Here is a 21,711-nt window from a genome sequence, read left to right as displayed (position 1 = left end):
CAGCCAGGATGAAGAAGGCAGTTGTCTTGAAAAACAGCCAGTGCACTGAGTATGAGTGGTCTCAGGAAATGGGTTCGGGGGAGAATAAGGAAGCGAGTGTCAGAAAAGCAGAGCCACTTGCCTTTTTAAACTGTTTGTCGCTGCTCTCCGTTGCCGTGGCGGCAGCTGCGGCTGGGGGTACGTCGGGGGCTTTCAGGGTCGGTTCACCTGGAGCTTCTGAGAGAAACACAAATACGCACAAACACATACATACATGGGTTTCTTTTTCTCTGTCTGTTTGTGTGTGTCTGTGTGTGTGAGTGAGAGAAAGAGAGAGATAAAGAAAGAAAGAGGTAGAGAATGCTAAAGTGCCTTAAAGGGTTATTGTCTTGCATTCCAAATCAGACTGACTAAAATAATTACTCCACATGCCCAGCAGGATTTCACAGTTTCTGTTCATCCATGTCCAAAATCAGCCACCACATCCAACAAAAGACACTCAAACGTTTGAAAAGTCCGTCCCTGTACTTTAAACTCCTATGTGTTTCGACACATTTCATTCATTCATGACTAGACAGCAAAATATTAAATGTCAAATAGATTAAAAGTGGTCAATTTACAGGAGGTATTTAAACACCTACTGTTTACCAGTAGGTGGACCTGCCAGAGAGAACTTAAGACATGGTGATTCGTATAATCAGCTATACATTCTTTTGAACTGGCACGTAAACACAGGGCAGAGCTCTGTAGTGAAACGACTGTTTATTTTTAAATGCCCTGTCCTTGGCAGAGTCGTGGAGGAGCTTCTCTTAACCTACATAGTCTAAACATCACAATTAAATGGCTTTCAAATCTATACGCTCCCTCATGCCAGCTACTCAGGACGGCACGGCATCAGTGTCGATTTGTTCCCTCCTGTTGCACTTTTCAAAACGTTTGAGTAGGATCGCCAGACAGAAAAGAGGCTTGTGTGATATAAAAAGACACCAGAAAAAATACATAAGAGTCCATCCAGTTCACACTAAAAAAAAAAAAAAAAAGACATGTAAAAACAATGTTAGGAGTCAGTACACACCTTATGTGTTCATAAAAACATAACAGATCAAAAAAAGGGGGAGGAGCTAGCAATATTATAGCTTCATTTCATTCATGTCAAACACAAACAGCTTTGCTTTGCGTCCAATGCAAACAGAAGGTTCATCTCACTGTGATCAAAGGAGCTGTCAGGACTGATTAGAACTCTCTGCCATAAGCAGACAGACGTTTTAACACTTAACCAGTAGCAGTATCAATGCCGTCAAAACATGACTGGACAAAAAAAGGCTAAGAAAAAACACCCTTTGATTTCAGTTGGAGCGAAACTGATGGACAAATAGAAAACCCATCAGAGATCACACTGAAGACATGCTAAATCCTAGTCATTTTAAAACATGATTTAATGAATGTTTCTGGCCAATGGGGTGGTGGCATGGTAACAGACAGTCTACTGAGCCAATCATGTGCCCCTGTTTTTCCAGATACTTTTAATGTTTACTAGGAAAGCTGGATGAGACCCTTTTGGTCAATCCCTCATGGTTCCAACCCCTTCAAACTAACTCCAAACCATAGGAGGAGGAGAGGGGCATGTCTGCCTTACACCAGCCGAGTGTGTCCAAATGGTGCCAGTGGGGAGACAGAGAGGAGGGGCGACACTAAGTGTGGGGTTTACACACCTAACAACAGATGCAGCCCAGAAGCTCCTTTCACTTCATTATCAATACCTGTGAAGAACGTGGAGGAGGAGGAGGAGAAGGGGAGGGAGGGAAGGAGGGAGGGAAAAACAGGAGGAACAAATAAAATGAAAATCAAGACGGCGACAAGAGGGTCGGAGAGACTCCCCTCCAGATTAAAACAGAGCCCCTTGCGTACGCACAGCGAATCAGCGCTGCATACTGCAAGCCCAGAGATCATCCACAGTAAAACCATGTCTACGGAAAACTTCTCAGTTAGCTCGCATTCTGTCATGTGTTCGTGCAAAAAAATGTAATTGGGGTCTATGTTTAACTCTAAAACACACACACACCGAGCTTGAGTATTAAGGCAGATAACTCTGTTTACATTAAAAAAATATAACAGGTATGTAGTGTAATCTACAACGCTATAGTCAGCACACACTCTCTAATTTGTAAGACATTTACAAACCGATAGTGGGCACTATGACTGTCTTTGTTTAAATAAAAAAAAATATATGTTTATTAAAAGAACAGCTGTTATGAAAGGTAACATTAACCGTTAAAACGGATGTGGACTTCCAGTATGCAGACGACTGAGGGCAGGCTTAAAAGTGCAGTCCAATCACAATTCTTCCAAACTGGGCGTGACCCACACAAAAGCAATTCACTCTCATTGGCTACAGAGATGTCAGTGACATGGGAGGCTTGACTGGAAGGCTTTAGCTTTTAGCATTACATGAACATCTGGCATTCATCAGCACAAAAGCCACCTCAGAGTCAATGAACGCAGAGTATATCACCCAAAATGTGTCTCCTTACAAATAAAAATTGTATTTTTTATTCTCACTATCTCTATGTAAGTCATGTATTTTGTCCCCAGAAAGGCAATTTGTGGCACAAGATAACAGAAAAATATGGCTATGAGGTAAGCAATGAAGTATGAGAGTTCAAATGGATGGAGGAGCTAAGCTCCTGGTGGTCTTTTCTGACAAACACTCTGAGTAATACTCCAGAGCTCAAGCAGAATCCTCCTCAAAGAAAAATGAACTTCTCCTCTTTACACAGAACACATCCAGGCCAGTGGTGTTTACAGAACAGGGTCTGTGCTGTTAGACGTACCAGTGGAGAGAAGGCTTTTAATGAAGGTGAAGTTCTCTCCAATCTTCTCCATGTCAGGCAGCAGCTTGGCTAGCTCTTCTATCTCAGGCAGAGCTTTGGCAATTTTCTCTGTTTTTGACGAGAATTGGACACACCATCAATAAAATACTTATAATCATCTTATCCATTTGAGATGACTCATATTCATGGAATAATTGTTCATGTCCGAGGTTATTTGTTCGCCAAGACGTTGTGAGCCACTGGTTCCCCTGGTAGACCTACCTAAGTCAATATGTTCACTCAGTTCCCACACGAAGTCTGGCACTACCCATGTGTACTCGCTGAAATCAGGCAGCATGTCTTTCCACTCTTCATATGTCTACGAGGCAAAAACAACACAGGACACTGTAACTGTAGATGTGTGTGTGTGTGTGTGTGTGTACAGACAGTCAGGATTCCCCAATGTGTCAAAGAGAGACCAACCATGACAACATTCAACAGCACCGCTTTAAAACATGTCAGAGTTGTCCTAAGCAAATGGGTCGTGTGTTCCTGAAGATCCCAGAAGCCATAAATAGACAAGTGGGTCAAGATAAAACTGAACCAGCGACAGTTAAACAATGGACCAATTCAGCAAACGTACAGTAACGTCTAAATGGAGGGTGTGACTATAGAGAACGAAACTTGTGCGAGAGAAGACCTGTGCAGTCACACGATTCGTGCAAACAAACCATCTGAGGTCATGACGCAATCCCCAGCAACAAAAATAACTGGCAACTGAGTTATGAAGTGCAGATGAACATGGTTAACATAGCTGTGCTGTAGGCCCCCCAACTTTCCACTGAGCATTCATCACCTTCAAGGTGTTGTGAGGGATGTCGATTCAAGCCTTGTGTTTTTTCCTGAAAACTGGGGCCTTCTGTTTCTAACCCTTCAACCCTAATTAAACTTATTATAGTTCATAAATGGGCGCAAAAAAATATTTTATTACATTTTTGACTGTGCCCGTTTCCAGATAGGCTAGTCTAAAAACAGAAACAATAAATAATAAGGGCAACTTAAATGTCTCTAGTGCTAATCTCTCATAAGGCTCTGGTTTCAGTGCGCTAAGTGACGGTGTGGCTAATTTACCTTCTTTGCAGTGTAACCGCCTCCTACAGCCGAGCCCAGCAGAATGTATCTGAGCCTCAGTAGCCTGGCAGCAACGCGAGCCACCCAGAAGCCCCGTTGCTGCTGATAGCCGTGGCCGCCAAACCGGGACTTGGAGCCCCGCGGAGGGAGTCGGGAGAGGGAGGTGAAGTGTCGGGCGGCCGAACAGTGAGGGGGTCTCTGAGGGTTGCTGTTAGCCGAGTAGCGATGGTGAATGGCACGGGAGAAAGGGTGCAGCTTCTGCAGAGGAAGGCGGTACCTTATCCCGATTCTTGAAGGGACCAGGTTCCTGCACGCCATGCTAAGGTTAACGACGAAAAAAAAAAAAAACAAGTGGTGAGAGGGTATGATTTGTACAGAACTCCCTTTTGTACTGAAGAAGCTAATTCACTGTATTTGGGGTTCGCATAAGCCTCACACAAATATTTCAAGAAATGTCCGCTTATCATTGCCAGCGCTGTCAAAAAATCAGAGAAAATCCTTCTTACAAAATGATATCCGTAAACACAAGAGCACGCCCACAATTAATAAAACTGTAGCGGGCTCAAAAGGAGGCCGACTGTTTGAGGTCAAGGCTAAAAAGACTGATTTATATGAAATGCAAGAAGACATGGTCCACTATGGAAGGCTGACGAAACGGTGAATTTGGGTTGCAGGCCACCTTCCACAGTGAGAGTACCTGGCCGGTCTTTGGCTATATAGCACCATTACAGCGGTCAACACAGAAAAGGGCACTGCTAATAGGGACAACGTTTGTTCTGCTACAGTCTCCGACGTACAATAGTCTATAGAGCGCATTATATGACAATTGGACATTGTGAGAATTTCAGTTTGCTAGAAAAAAAAAAAAAAGGACCGCTACCACCGTTTGACAAACAAACATCTACATCTGTTACGGTTTAAACCTTAGCATACAAGCTAAAGGGTGGCTAGCAAGTCATCATGCACATTTCCTTAGAAAAATTACCTAGCAATATGAATGACAGTCACTGAAACTATGAGTAAATTCTAGAGGATCGTTGACTTCTTCTCGAAACAAACTGACCACAAAGACTGTCGATAACTGACTGGTTGAATAAACCGGTAGTTATCCTCGCAATCTCACTATATGCAAGGCGACTAGGCAGATGATGCTGTCACCCACAAATACTTTTCACTAGTACCTTGACAGGCGAGTGAGTATCAGTTAGCTTCTGTCAAACGCACAATGATACGTTACATCCCTAGCAGTAAGAGAGCCGTGGCTAACGGACGTGTCCTCATGCTTCGGTTTCTGTCACCTGTCCGGCTAGCTGTTAGCTACCTGTGACAAAACATTACTGCCGGCCAGAAAACGAGCTACGTAAGATTAACTTACCATGCAACTGTGCTTCCGGCTCGTAACATGACTAAAGGTAAATACAGAGATGTATTAAATTTCTAGTCGATGTGTAATTCAATTCATTTTTCCAGATTGAGGACATTAGTTAGCTTAAGAGCTAACAAGGACACGACAAGCTGACTATCAGAATGACAGTTGTACTTCCAGGAAACAAATCCGACCTTGAAATCGGCACTGAGAAAATGACCCGCAGAAATTTTGGTTCCTATACTTCATTTCAAAGACAAACATTTATTTGAATTTATGTGTGGCACAAATCAATAAATACTACTACAACATTTTTGTTGTGTATATTTTACCCCTGTACAGCTCTCTGACTTAACCCATCTACCAGTCATTGATCATAACCATTGTTTTGTGAGCAGAACAATATTTACATCTTGAAGCCATACAAGAGAGAGAGAGGTTTTGGGAACTTTTAAGGTCTGTGGGGTTACCCCTGTGATCAGTGAACCATCCACAAATAGCATTTTTCCAGAGTAGACTGTCATTGTTTAATTACTGGTAGCACATCCAAATCTGGGGAAAATTCAGGATGACCATGTTGGTCCAGGCCCACACATGGTGCTTATAAGATCACTGCTCCCTCTGGTTTTGCAACTCAATGCAGTAGGACACTGTGAGTCAAAGATACAGCTTAACATTCAGCTCCTCCCCTGAAAATTCATATAAACTGATGTAGCGGTGAAATCCTTTGTTCTTTTATTTTCTTAAATTTTGGAGGTGAATTTCATCAAAACTATTCACATTTTTGTTGGTTTTATGTATATGTATATATGTATAAAAGTTACTTTGGGTGTTCTCATTACTGGTAGAAGGTGCGCTGATTGGCGGTACACACTGTTGCTATGCAACTGGTTTTTACAGCGTTTCAACAGTTTAGTGGTGGGCAGTTCGATTAATTTTAGTGAACCGATTCGTTTGAACAGTTCGAGAAACTGAACCGTTTTTTTTTTCGGGTTTTGATTCTTTTGCACTTCGGGTGCGTTTCCTCACTCGTTTCTTCAGTTTACGACCATCGCTGAAGCTTTACGCTGAATGTAAAAGGCCGTGTACAAATTTAATGCTGATAAAATAATTACTCAAACTTTTCATAATTTCAGTAAAGCTGTTTACTTTTTCTTTGCTCATGTTCACTTTATATTTAAATCCATGCAAAATTTGCATACTCACATATATTTATTCAAGTTATAAATAAACATTTAAAATATCATTGTGCTTATTTTTGTTTCTACATTTAGTTCATACTAAGTTCGTATTTATATACTGTACTCAACTGTATGCCCTTTATATTATTCAAGCTATTTTATTTTGTGTTGTTGGTTGATTATTCAAGTAATAAACTCATTTTGCTCTGATTTCATTGTTTTGCAAGAACTTTTTACTTTTTCATCATATACATATTCATGATACATGTAGCCTTTCGCCTCTGCTATCTTGGTCAGACTTTTTTAGTTACCCCCCTCTCTCTAGAGGTCGTCACGTACTAAACACATCACACGCTGAACTGACTGGTTCTCGCGTGGTTATTTGCATAAAGTTAAGGATTCACCATCTCAATTTCGCTTGCTGTCGCTCCAATTTCGCCCAATCAGAACGACTTTCGCACCCATACATTACACCCTGAACAAAGCGAAGCGAAATTCGCTGGAAGGGAAGCGTACCGAGGGCTCTACCGGTCAGCACGGTATAGTCAAAATCCATACCGTAGGGTAAATTCATACTGGTGTAATTTCTATACACATAATTTATGACAATTTCCCTTAGTGTATCCGCTGAACTGTACTAACGTCCCGGATCATCAGTTAAGTCTTTGGTAGACTCATCTGCTGCATGAACCGTTGAACTCCAGCTTTCGAATTCGGGCTGTTCGAATTCAAACTCACGCTGTCAAACTTGGGTTTATGAACTCGAGCTGTCCGAGTTCAAACTGAAGTTTTCACACTTGAGTTTTCAAGCTTGCGAACGGAATTGCAGAAAGTGGTTTAACTAAATTCAGATAGCTTTGTTTGTAATACAAAGGTTTAAAATAATTACTTCGCTGGGGTAAATGTAAACACTTATCAATTTAGTAAGATAATTAGTCTATTTCTTAAGAGGCGGACATTACTGCGACCTGTTTTTTGGGCGGATTAGTCCACATTTTCTTACTCTTTGTTGATTGTTATTTGCCCCTTGCTGTGTGCACTGCGTAGTGTTACCGTAGTGGTTTCCGACCGAATGCATGCAGTTGACTGGGAGCAGTTGAATTAGAAGGAAAAAGAACAGTAAAAAAGAACAACTCGGTTGTGCTGGTGAACCAGTACGAACGACTCACTAAAAAGAGTAGTTCAAAAACAACGTCTCGTTCGGGAACTGGACACCACTACAACAGTAACAATCTGGTGGGGTGAGAGGTAAGCCACTATAAAAAAACTGAATTAAAACCTGAATTTATTTTAGAATGTACTTCCTTATAGAAAAAACTTGAAACGATGTAATATTTGTTTTATAAGTGTTGTATAATCTTTTGTAACTTTGGTTTAGCGAACTTTTGAGAGAAATGAACGATTTTAGTATTCTTAACGGTTTTCTCATTACTGTTTATGTAATAACATTTTATCCTAAAAAATAATGTTATTGCCGTTAGTGTTAGGGTTACTTGATCAATGTTAGTGTTATTTGATGTTGTGTAATTATTTGTAACTGTTATTTAAGGAACATTGGGACTACATAGGCCTAATAGTTTTAGTGTTCTGAGCGTTTCTTCATTTAATATTTTCCGTTACTGTGAGTAGGGAATGGGACAGAGAGGCCGTGCGTGTGTGCATGTTAACTGCCATATTCTATTTTTAAGTATGAAACGGTTAAAGTGGTAGTTCTTGTTAGAAAATTAGGTTCTGTCAGTTATAAATGAACATGAACAATCACAGAATAATTTGTATTATATCTTACACCTCAGTAGTCACCATTATTAGAATGTTTTCAGTTTATGTAAAGGAAATGTCCTGAATCATACAATCTATGAGAAAGTGATACAACTCAGTGTTGCTTCTATTTTGTATATCATACTCTATGTATGTCTTTCTCTATATTTCATTCTATGTATGCATATTATAAACATTGTGCATATAAACATACACTTACATATTCCATACACCTGTATTTTGTTGTATAGTTTCTCATAAGTGTGTATTTATAATGTTCTATTCCACTGTCTATATGTCTGTTACCCATATTTATTAATTAGTCTGTGTATTGTTTATTATTGATGATATCATGTTTTGAAGTGTGACAGTTACAAAGTGGATGGTGTGAGGGGGAGTGGGAGAGAGAGAGAGGCTGTGCTAACTGCCCCATTCTGTGTTTAGTAAACAGAGCTGCAGATACCCCATTCCTGTTTGTTGAGTGCTTCATTCAGCCCTGCCTTGTCCCTTCATCTGGTCACACCCATTCAGCGTCTGCTACACTGACAACAGTCTTCCAGAGTCTTAAGGTACTTGAGAGACATGCATTTTGACATAAATGGATTGTTATTTTTCACTTTAAATTGTGTCATTGTTCAACTGGAACATTCCAGTAATTCTACTTTCTTCTTCTTCTTCTTTTTTATTAAAATGAACAAACAGCCCCATTTTTATTTTCATAGCCACATTTATTTAAAAGAAAACCAAAAGAATAGATACAATGCTAAGAAAAGAAATGCGAATAAAAAATAAATAAAAAATAAATTAGGAGTAGAAAATTTTGCAAGTAATTTACATCTCTATGCAAAAAAGAAAAAAAAAGATGTTTAATTGTTTATTTATTTTTTTTATTTTACTAACTGGAAAAAAACAAAACCAAAAAAAGAAACCCCAAAAACAACCTCCACTGCTTTTTGCAGGAAAGACTATGAAGCTCAACTATTAATCTACAACAGACCAACTGACAGTAAGGAGTGCTGTCATTTCAAATATTACCCAACTAGATTTTTCCTTTTACTTATATATCATCTACTATATTTAATCTTTCATTACAAATACAGAGACTTATTTCCCTGAGGAAATGACACCATTTGAGGTTCCAAAGGACCAGTCACTGTCTCTTTCTAATGACAGAGTTAAATGCCTCTACGTGTGTTGTTTTTACACACACACACACTATATATATATATAGATAGATATATATATATTAAAAAAAACTGTCGAGATATTTCTCTGGTTGGCTTCATGTACCTTTGTAGAGAGCCAAGCGTTTGAGTGTACGCTTAATTACTATTGTTCAATACCCGAGCAAGCTGCATCCCACACTGCAGGAAGATGTAGGCATTTGAGTTTTCTGAGTATCCGTTTGCAGGTCTGCACATCACTCCAGGTCATTAAAAGCATTAAGGTGCAGGCTTTTTTTGAACAGACGACAGAGACACAGTCAGACCCCTAGTCGTAGTGTAGTCCCTTCTAAGGGTGTGAGAGAGAACACACACACACACACACACACACACACACACACGCAATGACATACTCCAAATACAAGGCATCTGCCATGATTTAAATAATGAAAAAAAAAAAAAAAAAAAAAGACATAATAACAGAGCAAAAATAACTTAACTCATCAACCAAACTCCAAAGCATTGTTTCAATGTGTTGTGTGCCAGCTGCAAAAAAAAAAGCACATTCGATGACAGATTGTCTAAAACTCTGTCAAAACTCGGTGTGTGGATATTCAGTTTGCTTGTGGATGTAGTGGACTCATTTAGAGTCATGTGGACATTTAAAAGATGAAAAGAGACTGAGATGAGATTTGACTGAGATTTAGTAAGTCTGTAAATATTAAGAATCATTTGTTCTGGTCTAGATATCGTTCCATGTCAAACGCATAGTTTCTTCACCCTAAAAAATGCCCACAAGACTTTAAAAACAGACAGAGAAGGAACATTAACCAATAGTAACGTATGTGAGAACCAGTGACCAAGACCGACAAAGATAAAAAAAAACCAACAACATACAGACAGTTGATCAGGTGAACGTTTGTGAAACAAGTAGTACCAAAAAAAGTTAACAATAGAAAAGCAAACGACAGCCCTTATTCAGATAGCATTGGAAACAAACAAAAAGAAAATGAAAGAAAGATCAAGGCCTCAAACACACATCTAAACAATTTGATTTGGGAACTAAATTTGAGCAAGCATAAATAAATGTACACCTCAAAACAAATATACAGGATACCAAATCTAAACATCATAAACACAAAAACATAACTTACACCTTTTTTTTCCTTTAGTTATTACAGAATGACGGGCATAATTTTTCTGTTGTCGTGAGGATTGTAGTAACCATTGTTTTAAGAGGCTTTTTTCAGTTCATAAATTTAAAAACAGTTGTATTTGATCCAGATAAGAAGTTGTTGCATCAGTCTTAGTTCATACAACACAAGTTATGTTGTGGCACTATTTCATAAAGAAGATTAGAACCACACAATATAATATATCAATACATCCAGCATTTTCTGATTCCTCTTTGTTTAAAATCTGATGGCTTCCCTCCAATTCATCTCTCTGTGTTGGTACAGTGGAGATCGCATTTCCCACTTAATCTAAATAAATATTATTTAAAACTATGACAACATCAGAACACCCACCAGAACACATTTAATTTCTATCATATAATCTCAAACTACACACTGTTCTGAAACGTGAACAGATATCTGACTGGACTTCAGAGTAATGCCAGTCACTCTGTGACATGGGGAGTCAACGACCTGGGCCCATGTCAGACAGTTTTTCATTTCAGATCAGAGACAGTACTGAAACTGTTAGTGTCAGCCATGAAACAACACACATTTAATGGAGTGACTTACCTATCATACCCAGTATGACTCAGTATCAGAACTCACAGGGCATAGTGCTTCATTTTAACAACATTTGCATTTTTTTCTATTACTCTGAAAAGATATTATTAAAACAAACAACAGAGGCTTTGGATTTGGAATTGATCTTCCTCGGATCAATGCAGACTAAATTCATATGATATGTTTGATTCAGAATCATGACACGTAAAACATATTGATGAGAAGGCTGGCTTTACAATACTGCATGTCCGAGACAGACTAATCAAACTTACATACAGTACATACAACACCGGGAGTTCATGGAAAGCAAGAGGAGGGAGGGGGGAGGACTCACCCCGCATGTTCTCAAGCCCTTTGAGTTCTCACTGTTTATTGGTCATCTGTGACAACATGTTAACCAATGGCTACACAGTACATTTCAGTCAGACAGTGTTGTTGTGCTGAGTAAACTCCAGCCAATGAAATACTGCTGGTCCTTGTTCAGAATCCATCACTCCCTCATGTTTCAACTATACATCTGATTGGCCAGGTGCCATGGAATTTACCTGGCAACAAATTTTCATTGGCCATATCTTGCTTTTTTAGTAGTAACATTTGGATATACATATAATGTTTTACTGGTCACATGTCATAGTGGTAGCAGTGGCCATAGACTGGCATAGAGGGAGACATGCCAACTTACTGCAGTTAGCACCCAGAATGGCACAGCACTGCTTCCATGTGTGAGAACTCCACCCTGTTAAGTCCAACACCTACTGCAGCGAAGATGCCCATTACCTCAATAAAATAAAAACCTGCACAGGACAAATGGTCTTTGAGAAAGGTGAGGACTTCCACTGTCGTCTCTGCCCAGTCTTCCATGGGAAGAAACACAATATGAGACAATCAGGTATGTGTGTTTGTAAAAACAAACAAACAAACAAACAAAAAAAGAAGACAACGACTGGCTTTGAGAGACTGAAGGGCTGGATGTGAGGTGTCTGTTTGCTGTTGCGTTTACATTTGGCCAACATGCAGAGAATGCTGATCATATATTTGTTTTCTCTTTAACACTGAGCGTTTAGCCCTGATTACACAGTCAACCACAGACGACCCGCGGGGCCGCGCTAACGGCACCGTCCTCTCTGAGCTCCGGTCTGTTGCCCTGGCCAGGTCGACTGTGCACAGATGAGTGTTTTTTCTATAACTAAGAGGAGGTTTTTCAAATGACAAAAAAAAAAAAGAAATTCCTGTGATGGCCTTTGTAAAAATCAAGTCCGCTGAAAAAATTAGAGCAATTTTGTCGAAGGTCTCAGAGTTCAGTCCCATTTGAAGCCAATGTTGCTTTTCAACTTTAGGGGCGGAGGCACCGCAGTTCCCAGCCTGTGGGTCCCGCCCACCTGTGGACAATGACAAATCAGAGCAGCAAAGAAGCGTCGACGATAGGTCATGCTCGGATCCTGCAGAGCAAAGTGTGAACGCCGCCTGCTTCTTAAGGGACTTCCTCTCTACATTTTGTTTTATCCCTAAAATGGGACCTCTTTAGTGAAAACGTCTTCACAAACAGTCTGAAGTGAATTCAGTTCATTTCCACTGTAGTCTTTGTTGGAGACACGTTTTAAGTAGGGCAGAAAGGGGGGGGGGGGGGGGTGGGGGGGGGGGGCTAGGAGGCTGGCATGATTTGGTACGAGCCATTTTCTGGTGGGGGAGGAGGCTTGGCCTCAGTGGTGGTTTTGGGTTTGGGAGGCCAGTCAGGATCCACGAGGAGCTCCTGAGCTAGGTGCATGTAACGCGCTTTGGGAGCTTTCTTCTGCCGGCAGCAGAACCAGGACAGGCAGCGAGACCCCCAGTGCTCTACGCCAGCCTGGAGACCAGCCCGGAGAGAGCAGAGGGAGAGGAGGAAAAGGAGAAGAAAAAGAAAGTTGATTTCAAGACGGTCTTTTGGTTAAGAGGTCCTTTTAAGACAGAGTTAGACAGAATTCAGTTCAAGACTCTGGACATGAAGGCGACAAAAGAATAAAAAACACAAAGAAAAAAAACAGTCAAATGGTTCATGCATGAACTATAACTAAATACAAACAATACAAACATAAAATAGCTTAGACTTGTATACCCGCATAACTTTTAGTCTGTGTGGTCATATGCTGCCCTACGATACAATATCAGTAAAACCCACCGAATTATGAGAAAGGGTGCAAGTACTATTTAATACAAACCAAAGGCATAAAGGCATAAGTTGGTTAAACTTCTGCGTGATGAATGCCAGAAAACCTACGCTTTCATTTTTTCTGTCTTCATCACTGCCTATTCTCTAGTGAATTGAGAACACAACCGGAACTCTTGATGTATTCCACCTGTAGTGCACTGTTAAAGCACACTGTAAGCATTGTACCTGTCTCACACACACATACTGCTGACAGACAGACAGACAGACAGACAGCTGGGAGAAACATGCTTTTGCTGCTTACTTTAGCCACTACAGGAGGCATTAGGAGAGAGAGAAAACAGAGGGGCAGGGGAAATCGCAGCACCCCCACTGAGTAATGACATGAAAGGCCCACTAGGGGGCGGAAAGGAGCGCTCAGAAAAGATCATGTTGGTACATGCAAAAGTTAGGAGGGGGAAGGGGGGGAGTTAAAAACATGTTAAAAACAGGGTGTCCAGTGATAAAGGAGGAGAGGGAGGAGGGGAGAAGAAACAGAAAGAGGGAGATAGAGGAATAAAAAAAAAAAGAAAAGAAAAAGAGGGACACCAGAGGGAAAGAGCGTAGTGTCAGATTTGTCCCAACCTGTGGTGGAGGGGTGGCAGGGGGGAGGCCAGAGCTGCCCTGCTTGTCTCGGCTGAACACAAGCTTCCATAAGACGATGTCAAGGACGAGGGTCTATGGAATATGCCGGTGGGGTGGGAAATAGTCAAAGAGAGCGACTGATCATGGGAAAGATTTCATTCCTATAGCATGTTTATATGCAAAACAGCAAACTAATACACATTTTTGGAGGGAGGTGATTTTGAGCCTGTGTGTTAGTTATCAGTTAGAGAGAGAGAGAGAGAGAGAGAGAGAGGACAAAAAAAAAGAACATTTGATAGAAATCATCAACAATTATGCTTAATTAGAACTGGATCATTCGGGAATGGTCAAGCCTGGAATTTTCAGGACTGCCGACTGCATCCTGGAGACTGGCATATTGGTTAGAGCCGGTAGCTGTGGAGAGAGGGTTACTCGATTCCTGGGCAGCTCATTGGTTTAGGAGTCTCAGGAGGGGGTGGGACAAACTGCTACAATGCTACTACAGAGCAGAGCTGAGAAAGCTTGGAGCGATCATGTATCAATCAAAATGGGTGACATATGACCCGCCTACTTTTACTGTCTGAGAGAGAGAAAGAGAGACCTTTTCTCTCACAGTAGATTTCCTCTGTTGGATTCAAAGCCAGTCCAAATGTAGGGATTGCAATTTTAATGAGTTAAATAATTCACATTTTGACTGCCATTGTCATAATTCATAACTGTCCAATTTTCTTTTCAATAATTATTGCAGCATGAGTTTGCATAAGAGAGCAGTCAAGAGATTATTTATGTGTGTGTGTGTGTATGTGAGGGTGCGTGCGTGTGTGTATGTGAGGGTGTGTGTGCACGTGTGTGTACGTGCGTGCGCGTGGATCCTGGCATGACCCAGAAACCCTTCTGGGTGGTTGTCATTGGGTTACGGCGTAAGCAGACGTGTTTTACAAACTCTCTGTGAGTAAAATTTACCAGAGATATGGCAGAGAGGCATCTTACCAAACAGGAAACACATCAAACACCACTGCTCTTTAGTCTCTGAGCCTACTTCTTCTCACTCTGCCTTTTCCTCTACACACACTGACTCTGTCACACAGTCTGAGACGTCTCACATGGACCTAACCCCTCAGCTCTTTTACTCGCTACACAGACTAGTCATCTGAATACATGTGCAAGTTATTGCTGAGTAAAATTAAACCAAATCAAAGCATGACACACACACACAAAAAAACACTGGACGGAACAGTAGTTGTTGTTGTTGTTGTTGTTGTTGTTGTTGTGTGGCACGGCTTACCTCCACCAGCACTGACGTCACAGTGTTGAGCAAGGCAATGGAGAGCAGGGTTAGACGCCACCGAAAAGGAACACATACGATCTGGGAAACAAACATCACAACCAATCCGCAAATGACATCAACCCTGAGTCAAGATTTTCAAAAGACGTCTTTAAAATGGTATTTGGAAAACAGAGAAAAGCACCAAATTATACAATTACTGTGTGTTCTCACATTTGGAGGGAAAAAAAACACACACACACACACAAAAATCCAAAGCACTGACCTCTAGGAACTCATCGATAGCGGAGACGGGGAAGAGCATTATGCAGACAAGGAACACGCAGAGACTGATAGCAGACAGCACAAAGGGTACTGCAAATGTAAACACACACGTGCACACACATACACACACACGCACAGAGGGAGAGAGGAGAGAGAGAGTTATTCATCCTGTTCAAGTAAAGTAAACAGGTACCCAACACTGAATGAGCATCGGAAGGCTGTAAAACATCATGTCATGGAAACCAGTTACAGAGACGATATCCAATCAAATGAGGCAGGTAAACCCACAGATCTCAGTTTGTCCAGGTTTACAAAAATATCTTCTGTTCTGACATTCCTATAGGATGGAGCAACTCTAGAGCAGTCGTTTTAACTGTCACTGGACAATCTCCTCTTCACAGTGAAACTGTGCCTGTTTACTCAGAGAAATGTTGAAAAAGCTGAAGAAAGCATTTCTTACCATTCTTGTAACTGGGCTGACGGAAAGGTTTGCCTTTGGAGAAAACGACAGCTACGATGAGGTACTGAAAAGAGGAGACGTAGAACAGCGTCGTGTTCTCATAGTTCTGAATGTTGTGGTCGTCGATCTCGGTCGAGTTTTCGTCCAACGAGATGTTATCATGTGAGGATATATTGCATGCGCTAAATAAAATCAGACAGAAAAAAAAATTATACATACATTTCGACAAAAACACCAAAACATCAGTTGTACAGATGGGGTTTTCTAATGACAAACGTACTGTCATTTATCAATGAACTCTTAACACAAGATCAGTGAAGGAGAGGTTCTACAATGACCCATACATTCTGAGAATATAAGGCAGTGTAGTCCAGTCTCCTAGCCTATCTCTGCTTTGGTCAACAAAGTAGACTTTGTTTCAAAGCAACACATCACATTAAAATCCTTTTCTGTCCCAGAGTCTACTCAGATGGTCTGCGATACTCACTCAGACTCGGGGCTCCAGGTCTCGTACCAGTCCTGCTGACGGACCCAGAGAAAAGCCAGGATCTGGAACCCGAGGCAGATGAGGATCTGAGAGAGTACGGAGCAGAGCAGGGGCCCAGAGATGAGCCCTGACGGGGGACGACGAGACACTAGCTCCTTCCACGCAGGGTTTAAACTCACTGAGAGAGAGAGAGCGATGATGCGTAAACGATAAGCTTTAAAAATGAGAGGAAATAAGATAAACGTGCACGGGGTGTCTTGAGCCAAACTCACTGGTGAAGACGATGAGAAGGATGATGGCTATGTCGATGAACAGGAACTGGAAGTCTCCAAGGTTACTGAGGATCTGGAAACAAACAAACAAAAAAATGCTTTAGAATGAGCTGTGTCCCAAGTTGACCTGCAAAGCCATGATCTAATAAAGACAGACGACTAAAGATAAAGTTAAAAAAAAAAAAGGCAGTGGGTCTGTTACTCGCTGATGATGGAAAGTGAAAGAAACACTCACAGAGTAGAGGAGAGTGACGCTGATGTACTGGATGATACTGTACAGGGCCATGAACTTAAAGACGCAGAAAGACGTGATGAGAGCTGCCCGCCCTTCCCTGAGAACAGGAAACACACCAGAGACAGAATTACTGAGTCACTCAATTACTGATCACTCAATTATTCCTACAGAATAAATCACAGCTCACTGACTTCAGGACAGAAGGTTCAACTCAGTTTTTTTTTTTTTTTAAACCATTTACCAAATGTTAATCTAACCGTTTAATTGGTTTTCAGATCAAATGACTTTTGCACTGATCTCCAAAAGCAGGTGACGGTAGGGGTGCTTAATGCAGTGTCACAGAGCTGAGGCCCTGCTTGTTTCCATGTCAACCCGACCACTGCGCTCTCTGATTGGCTGAAAAGGTCACACACTTGTTTCCCAGGCAAAAATTAGGTTCTAACTAAGAAAAAAAGGGGGGAAGGGGGAGCAGCAGAGAATGGCCCTCCAGGACCAGACTTGGGCACCCTTAGGCTGTGGTAATCCGGCATTATTGTAAGATTACCATAAGCAATGATTTTATGATATGTATTGTGCTGAATTTGGAGTTCACACCACCATAATGGCGGAAATAATCTTCTTTTATTAAACAGTAATTCCATACCACTAATTTCAACATTCCAGATTTAAGAAAAAAACAGGGATGAAAAGGAAAAAAAAAGGACTTTCAAAATATTTGGAGTTTCTGTATGTGTGAGTGTGTATGTGTGTGCCTGAGTATGTGTATACATGTGCGTATGCACACCTTTACTCGTGTGTGTGTGTGTGTGTGTGTGTGTGTGAGTGAGTGAGGTCAAAGCTCCAGTACCTTATGAGACTGGGGACACAGGAGATGTTGGGAGTTCGGGAGGTGAAGGGTGAAGCCACTGAGGCCTCTAACTCAGACAGGGAGATTCCACCATGGGCTCTCTTTAAAGCCTGGAAACAGGGGTTCAGAGACAGGCTCATCAAACACAGACAGCTGCTGTCTATCAACTGCAAACTACAGTTAACACAGTCCTTAACACAGTAAAGAACGAAATGCAAAGGCCTTTCAAAGGACTAAAGGAATAGTAGTATTCTACATAGTAATATACATTTAAATAAAAAACACTCACTCCACAGTCGTTGGCACCATCCCCACACATCCCAACAAAGTAACTAGAACACAAAGACACCAACAAAAGTAAATTTAGACAGTCTGCAGAGAGTGTGTGTGTGTGTGTGTGTGTGTGTGTATGTGTGTGTGTATCGGTGTGTGTGTGTGTGTGTGTGTGTATCGGTGTGTGTGTATACGTGTGTGTGTATACGTGTGTGTGTATACGTGTGTGTGTGTGTGCGTGTGTGTGTGTGTGCGTGTGCGTGTGCACGTGTGCGTGTGTGTGTGTGTATATGTGTGTGTGTGTGTATGTGTGTGTGTGTGTGTGTGTGTACATGTGTGTGTGTGTGCGCGTGTGTGTATGCGTGTGTATATGTGTGTGTACGTGTGTGTGTGTGCGTGTGCATCGGTGTGTGTGTGTGTGCGTGTGTGTGTGTGCGTGTGTATATGTGTGTGTACGTGTGTGTTTGTGTGTGTGTGCGTGTGTGCGCGTGTGTGTGTATATGCGTGTGTGTGTGTGTATATGTGTGTATGTGTGTGTGTGTATATGTGTGTGTGTGTGTGTGTGTGTGTGTGTATGTGTGTGTGTGTGTGTGTGTGTGTGTATATATGTGTGTGTGTGTATGTGTGTGTGTGTATATATATGTGTGTGTGTGTGTGTGTATATATATGTGTGTGTGTGTGTGTGTGTGTGTGTGTGTGTGTATGTGTGTGTACACACACACACGTACTCCACACTCTGCAACGTCTCCACTAGCTGGGTTTTCTGGTCGGGAGCCATCCTAGCAAACACTGTACCGTGTAACACCAGCTTCAAAGAAAGGAGAGAGAATGAACTTTACCACTTTACCAGTCACCCGAGAGCAAAAAAACATCACATCTTCCTCTTAATATTTCAATGCACATCATTTCAAACTATGAGCTGTAGCAAAATATTTCCACAGCTCTACAATATCACGGTTTAATGAGTCACCCATAACCAAAAGAGTGACGGATGCTCTAAGCACGGACTCTGCCATGCGTGGTTATCTGCGGTGGGAAAAGATTATTCCGTCTGTCTCACTGGTCAAATCACTCCTGTGCATAGGTTGACCTTCTGACCTTCTGTAGCAGGTCTTGAAAGTGTTCAGTGATGACGGCAAACGATTTCCCACTCATGGCGAAGTGATAACGCTCCTCTGGCTTCAGCTCGTCGCTAGCGTGGACGTCCTCTAAACTAATCTCCACTTCCTGTGGGGACAGCAACATGGAAGAAATCAACCATAAATGGCGGGAAATCAACCTTTTTTTCTTTTTTTTTTAAAGCGCATTGTTACATTTAGAGAAGTTGAAACACCAGTTAATATGAAAAGTGTCATTGATATACATGATATAAAAGACCAGGGGGTCGATTTTTAAAATGAATCAGTAAGTGCTGTTTCTAAAGAAACTCTCGTATGATCTGTGACGCGCGCTCTGTGAGGCGTTCGGGAAGGCGACAGAAGCTGGGGCTTCTGGGTTATTGTGCTATTCTTCGACAGCAGCTTCCAGCGAGCATAAATTCAAGAGGCAGACTATTGTTTTCCACCGTCTCTCAGACTGCATGCCTTCGCTGGCCTCCACTGAGAAGAACAATTCCCTCTTTCTTTTTATTCATTCGTTCCTGAGACGTGTGGTCACTGAGCTATTTCTGAGGACCCATGTCATGTCTCTTTCCTACGGTAATTTGCACGTTAGTCACTGTAAATTGCCAAGGTCATTTGCAAACTCCACTTCGCGACCAAAGCACAGCCAACTGATAATGAATCAGAAGCTTAGCACTGAAAATAGCGACTGTTTCACAAAGCGAACCAAATCCCCTCTCACAAAATGTCCTGGAATAGGCCTTGTGATGAGATAACCCTTGGATCGCGTCTTGTTGGTTTTGTTGGCTTAAAGAGAAAAGGATCCGGACGGCCTATACATCAAGGCTGGTATTCAGAAAGCGTCTAAAATTACTGTCCGGAATCACGTCCTATCTCAGAGCGGGACACGTCGAGTGTTATTAAACTGTAGTTTCATTCCTACACTTAACGAGGACTAAATTTACGTCGTGACATTCAAAGCAAAGAAATGGCCATTCCACTCATTCTGTCCAAGAAGCGATCACACTAAAAATCACAATAAAAAAAATCTCATGACTACATTTCATCTCAAACCATTTTTTGGCCCAACGCCATGGACCACATAATTGCGCCTTTCGTGTTGAGAATTGTTTGGTTCTCATAAATGTTGAGCATTTAGCCCTGATTTCATAGTGGGATGTTTTATGGTCTACCAGCAGAGGGCACTCACGTCCAGTCTCGTGGTCTTGCTAGCGTGCTTGGTCGGGTTGTCGGCATAGCGCCAGTTGATCCTGGCCGCTTGACCGTCCTTGGGCGGAAGAGCGTCGGCGATGATGACTCGGTCCTGCGGTAAGATCATCCCGCAGTCCCGTGCCACCGAAATAGCCGTTAACATATTATCACCTGAGAGCGCGAGAGGAAGAGAAGGACAGAGGGGGGAGAGAAAGAGAGAGAGAGAGAGAGAGAGAGAGAGAGAGGCTGATGAGATGCCTGAGTCAGAGGCTGATTCATTGTGGAGAATCGAGGGGGAGCAGAGCACAGCACAGAGACATAACCGGGCATATAGTTCAGGTGTGTTTAACGGCTGCGTTGTGTAAGAAGCCGGATCAGTTGGCAGGGCTCCAGTTTCTTGCATGACACGGCATGGGTCATGTCCAGACAAGCCCTTGGCAGTCAGTCCAGTCGTGTGATTAGATTTACAATACTGCATTCAGCCTGGTGCCACTGAACTTTGAATCTCTGTAACGGTAAGCTGTAAAGCTGTGCCCTTTATTGGAGAAAATTCCTAAAATACCTCAGAAATGCAGGCAAGAATTAAGTTTCCCAGCCCTGAATACGAAAACAAATCACCACCTTCTCAGCCGCCAGGAGCTTTTTCAGTCTCTTATCACTGGTTCACAGAGAACCCAGAGCTACTCAAAAGAGAGAACATCTCAAGAACACAACGTGACCTTCAGAGAAGTTTCTGGAAACTAGAGACCGTCCGTACCTGTGACCATGACGGTGCGGATGTTAGCCCTACGGAGGTCCTCCAGGACCCCAGGAGTCTCCGCTTTCAGTTTGTTCTGCATGATGATCAGACCCAGGAACTCCATGTTGGTCTCTATGTGATCTCTGAGGAGGAAATGACATCATCAACCCAGTCAGGGTGACAATAGCTACCCACACACACATTTTTATGATTTCAATAACCACAAGCCACACACATACACTTTTATGACGTAAACTGAGATGTGAACATCCTAAAAGAACGAGGAGGCTATACATAACAGTGTTGTTGGTGCGAACTCCTCTATGTTCCATAGGTATTCTTGTTAATGCACTAGAGAGTGGGTGTGCAACTGAAAACAGGTCTGTGGCACTGGGTGTCTTATCAGATCTGATAAGATCTGATATCCTCCACAGCTAAGATCCCAAACAGTGATACTGATAAGTGTTCATAAAGCGTTAGGTAACGCGGATGTTTTTATGGAGACGGAGAGTAAACCACAGGCTAATGAGAGACTGAGAGGACTGTGTGGAACTGCCTGTTACCTGTTAATGTTCTGTACTTTGTGCCAGGTCAGTTTGGACTCAAGTCGTCTGTGCGCTAATGCGATGACCCGAAAACCCTG

The 21,711-nt window shown here is 41.9% G+C and overlaps 2 protein-coding genes across 2 annotated transcripts in view; both read right to left on the bottom strand.

Moving 5' to 3' along the window:
- Nucleotides 1–5,371, bottom strand: part of opa1 (OPA1 mitochondrial dynamin like GTPase) — a 32,368-nt gene extending 26,997 nt beyond the window's left edge. Inside the window, exons 1-6 of the mRNA XM_030791265.1 lie at nt 5,296–5,371; nt 3,921–4,239; nt 3,072–3,168; nt 2,811–2,918; nt 1,692–1,739; nt 122–216 (exon numbers count right to left, since the gene is read on the bottom strand). Of these exons, the coding sequence (XP_030647125.1) occupies nt 122–216; nt 1,692–1,739; nt 2,811–2,918; nt 3,072–3,168; nt 3,921–4,239; nt 5,296–5,324 (696 nt within the window). The 5' untranslated portion in view covers nt 5,325–5,371. The remainder of the gene's footprint in view (nt 1–121; nt 217–1,691; nt 1,740–2,810; nt 2,919–3,071; nt 3,169–3,920; nt 4,240–5,295) is intronic.
- A 7,398-nt stretch (nt 5,372–12,769) lies between these two features.
- atp13a3 (ATPase 13A3) overlaps nt 12,770–21,711 on the bottom strand; it is an 18,754-nt gene continuing 9,812 nt past the window's right edge. The window contains exons 18-32 of the mRNA XM_030791407.1: nt 21,632–21,711; nt 21,087–21,211; nt 20,328–20,500; nt 19,116–19,244; nt 18,746–18,825; nt 18,034–18,076; nt 17,745–17,854; nt 16,898–16,994; nt 16,663–16,735; nt 16,391–16,568; nt 15,904–16,085; nt 15,445–15,533; nt 15,180–15,260; nt 13,895–13,987; nt 12,770–12,970 (exon numbers count right to left, since the gene is read on the bottom strand). The exon at nt 21,632–21,711 is cut by the window's right edge and continues 41 nt beyond it. Of these exons, the coding sequence (XP_030647267.1) occupies nt 12,770–12,970; nt 13,895–13,987; nt 15,180–15,260; nt 15,445–15,533; nt 15,904–16,085; nt 16,391–16,568; nt 16,663–16,735; nt 16,898–16,994; nt 17,745–17,854; nt 18,034–18,076; nt 18,746–18,825; nt 19,116–19,244; nt 20,328–20,500; nt 21,087–21,211; nt 21,632–21,711 (1,734 nt within the window). The remainder of the gene's footprint in view (nt 12,971–13,894; nt 13,988–15,179; nt 15,261–15,444; nt 15,534–15,903; nt 16,086–16,390; nt 16,569–16,662; nt 16,736–16,897; nt 16,995–17,744; nt 17,855–18,033; nt 18,077–18,745; nt 18,826–19,115; nt 19,245–20,327; nt 20,501–21,086; nt 21,212–21,631) is intronic.

Source organism: Chanos chanos, chromosome 14 (genome assembly GCF_902362185.1).
Source record: "Chanos chanos chromosome 14, fChaCha1.1, whole genome shotgun sequence".
Lineage (NCBI taxonomy): Eukaryota > Metazoa > Chordata > Actinopteri > Gonorynchiformes > Chanidae > Chanos > Chanos chanos.
Note: the sequence above shows the minus strand (reverse complement) of the source record. Positions and strands in the feature narration are given on the sequence as shown.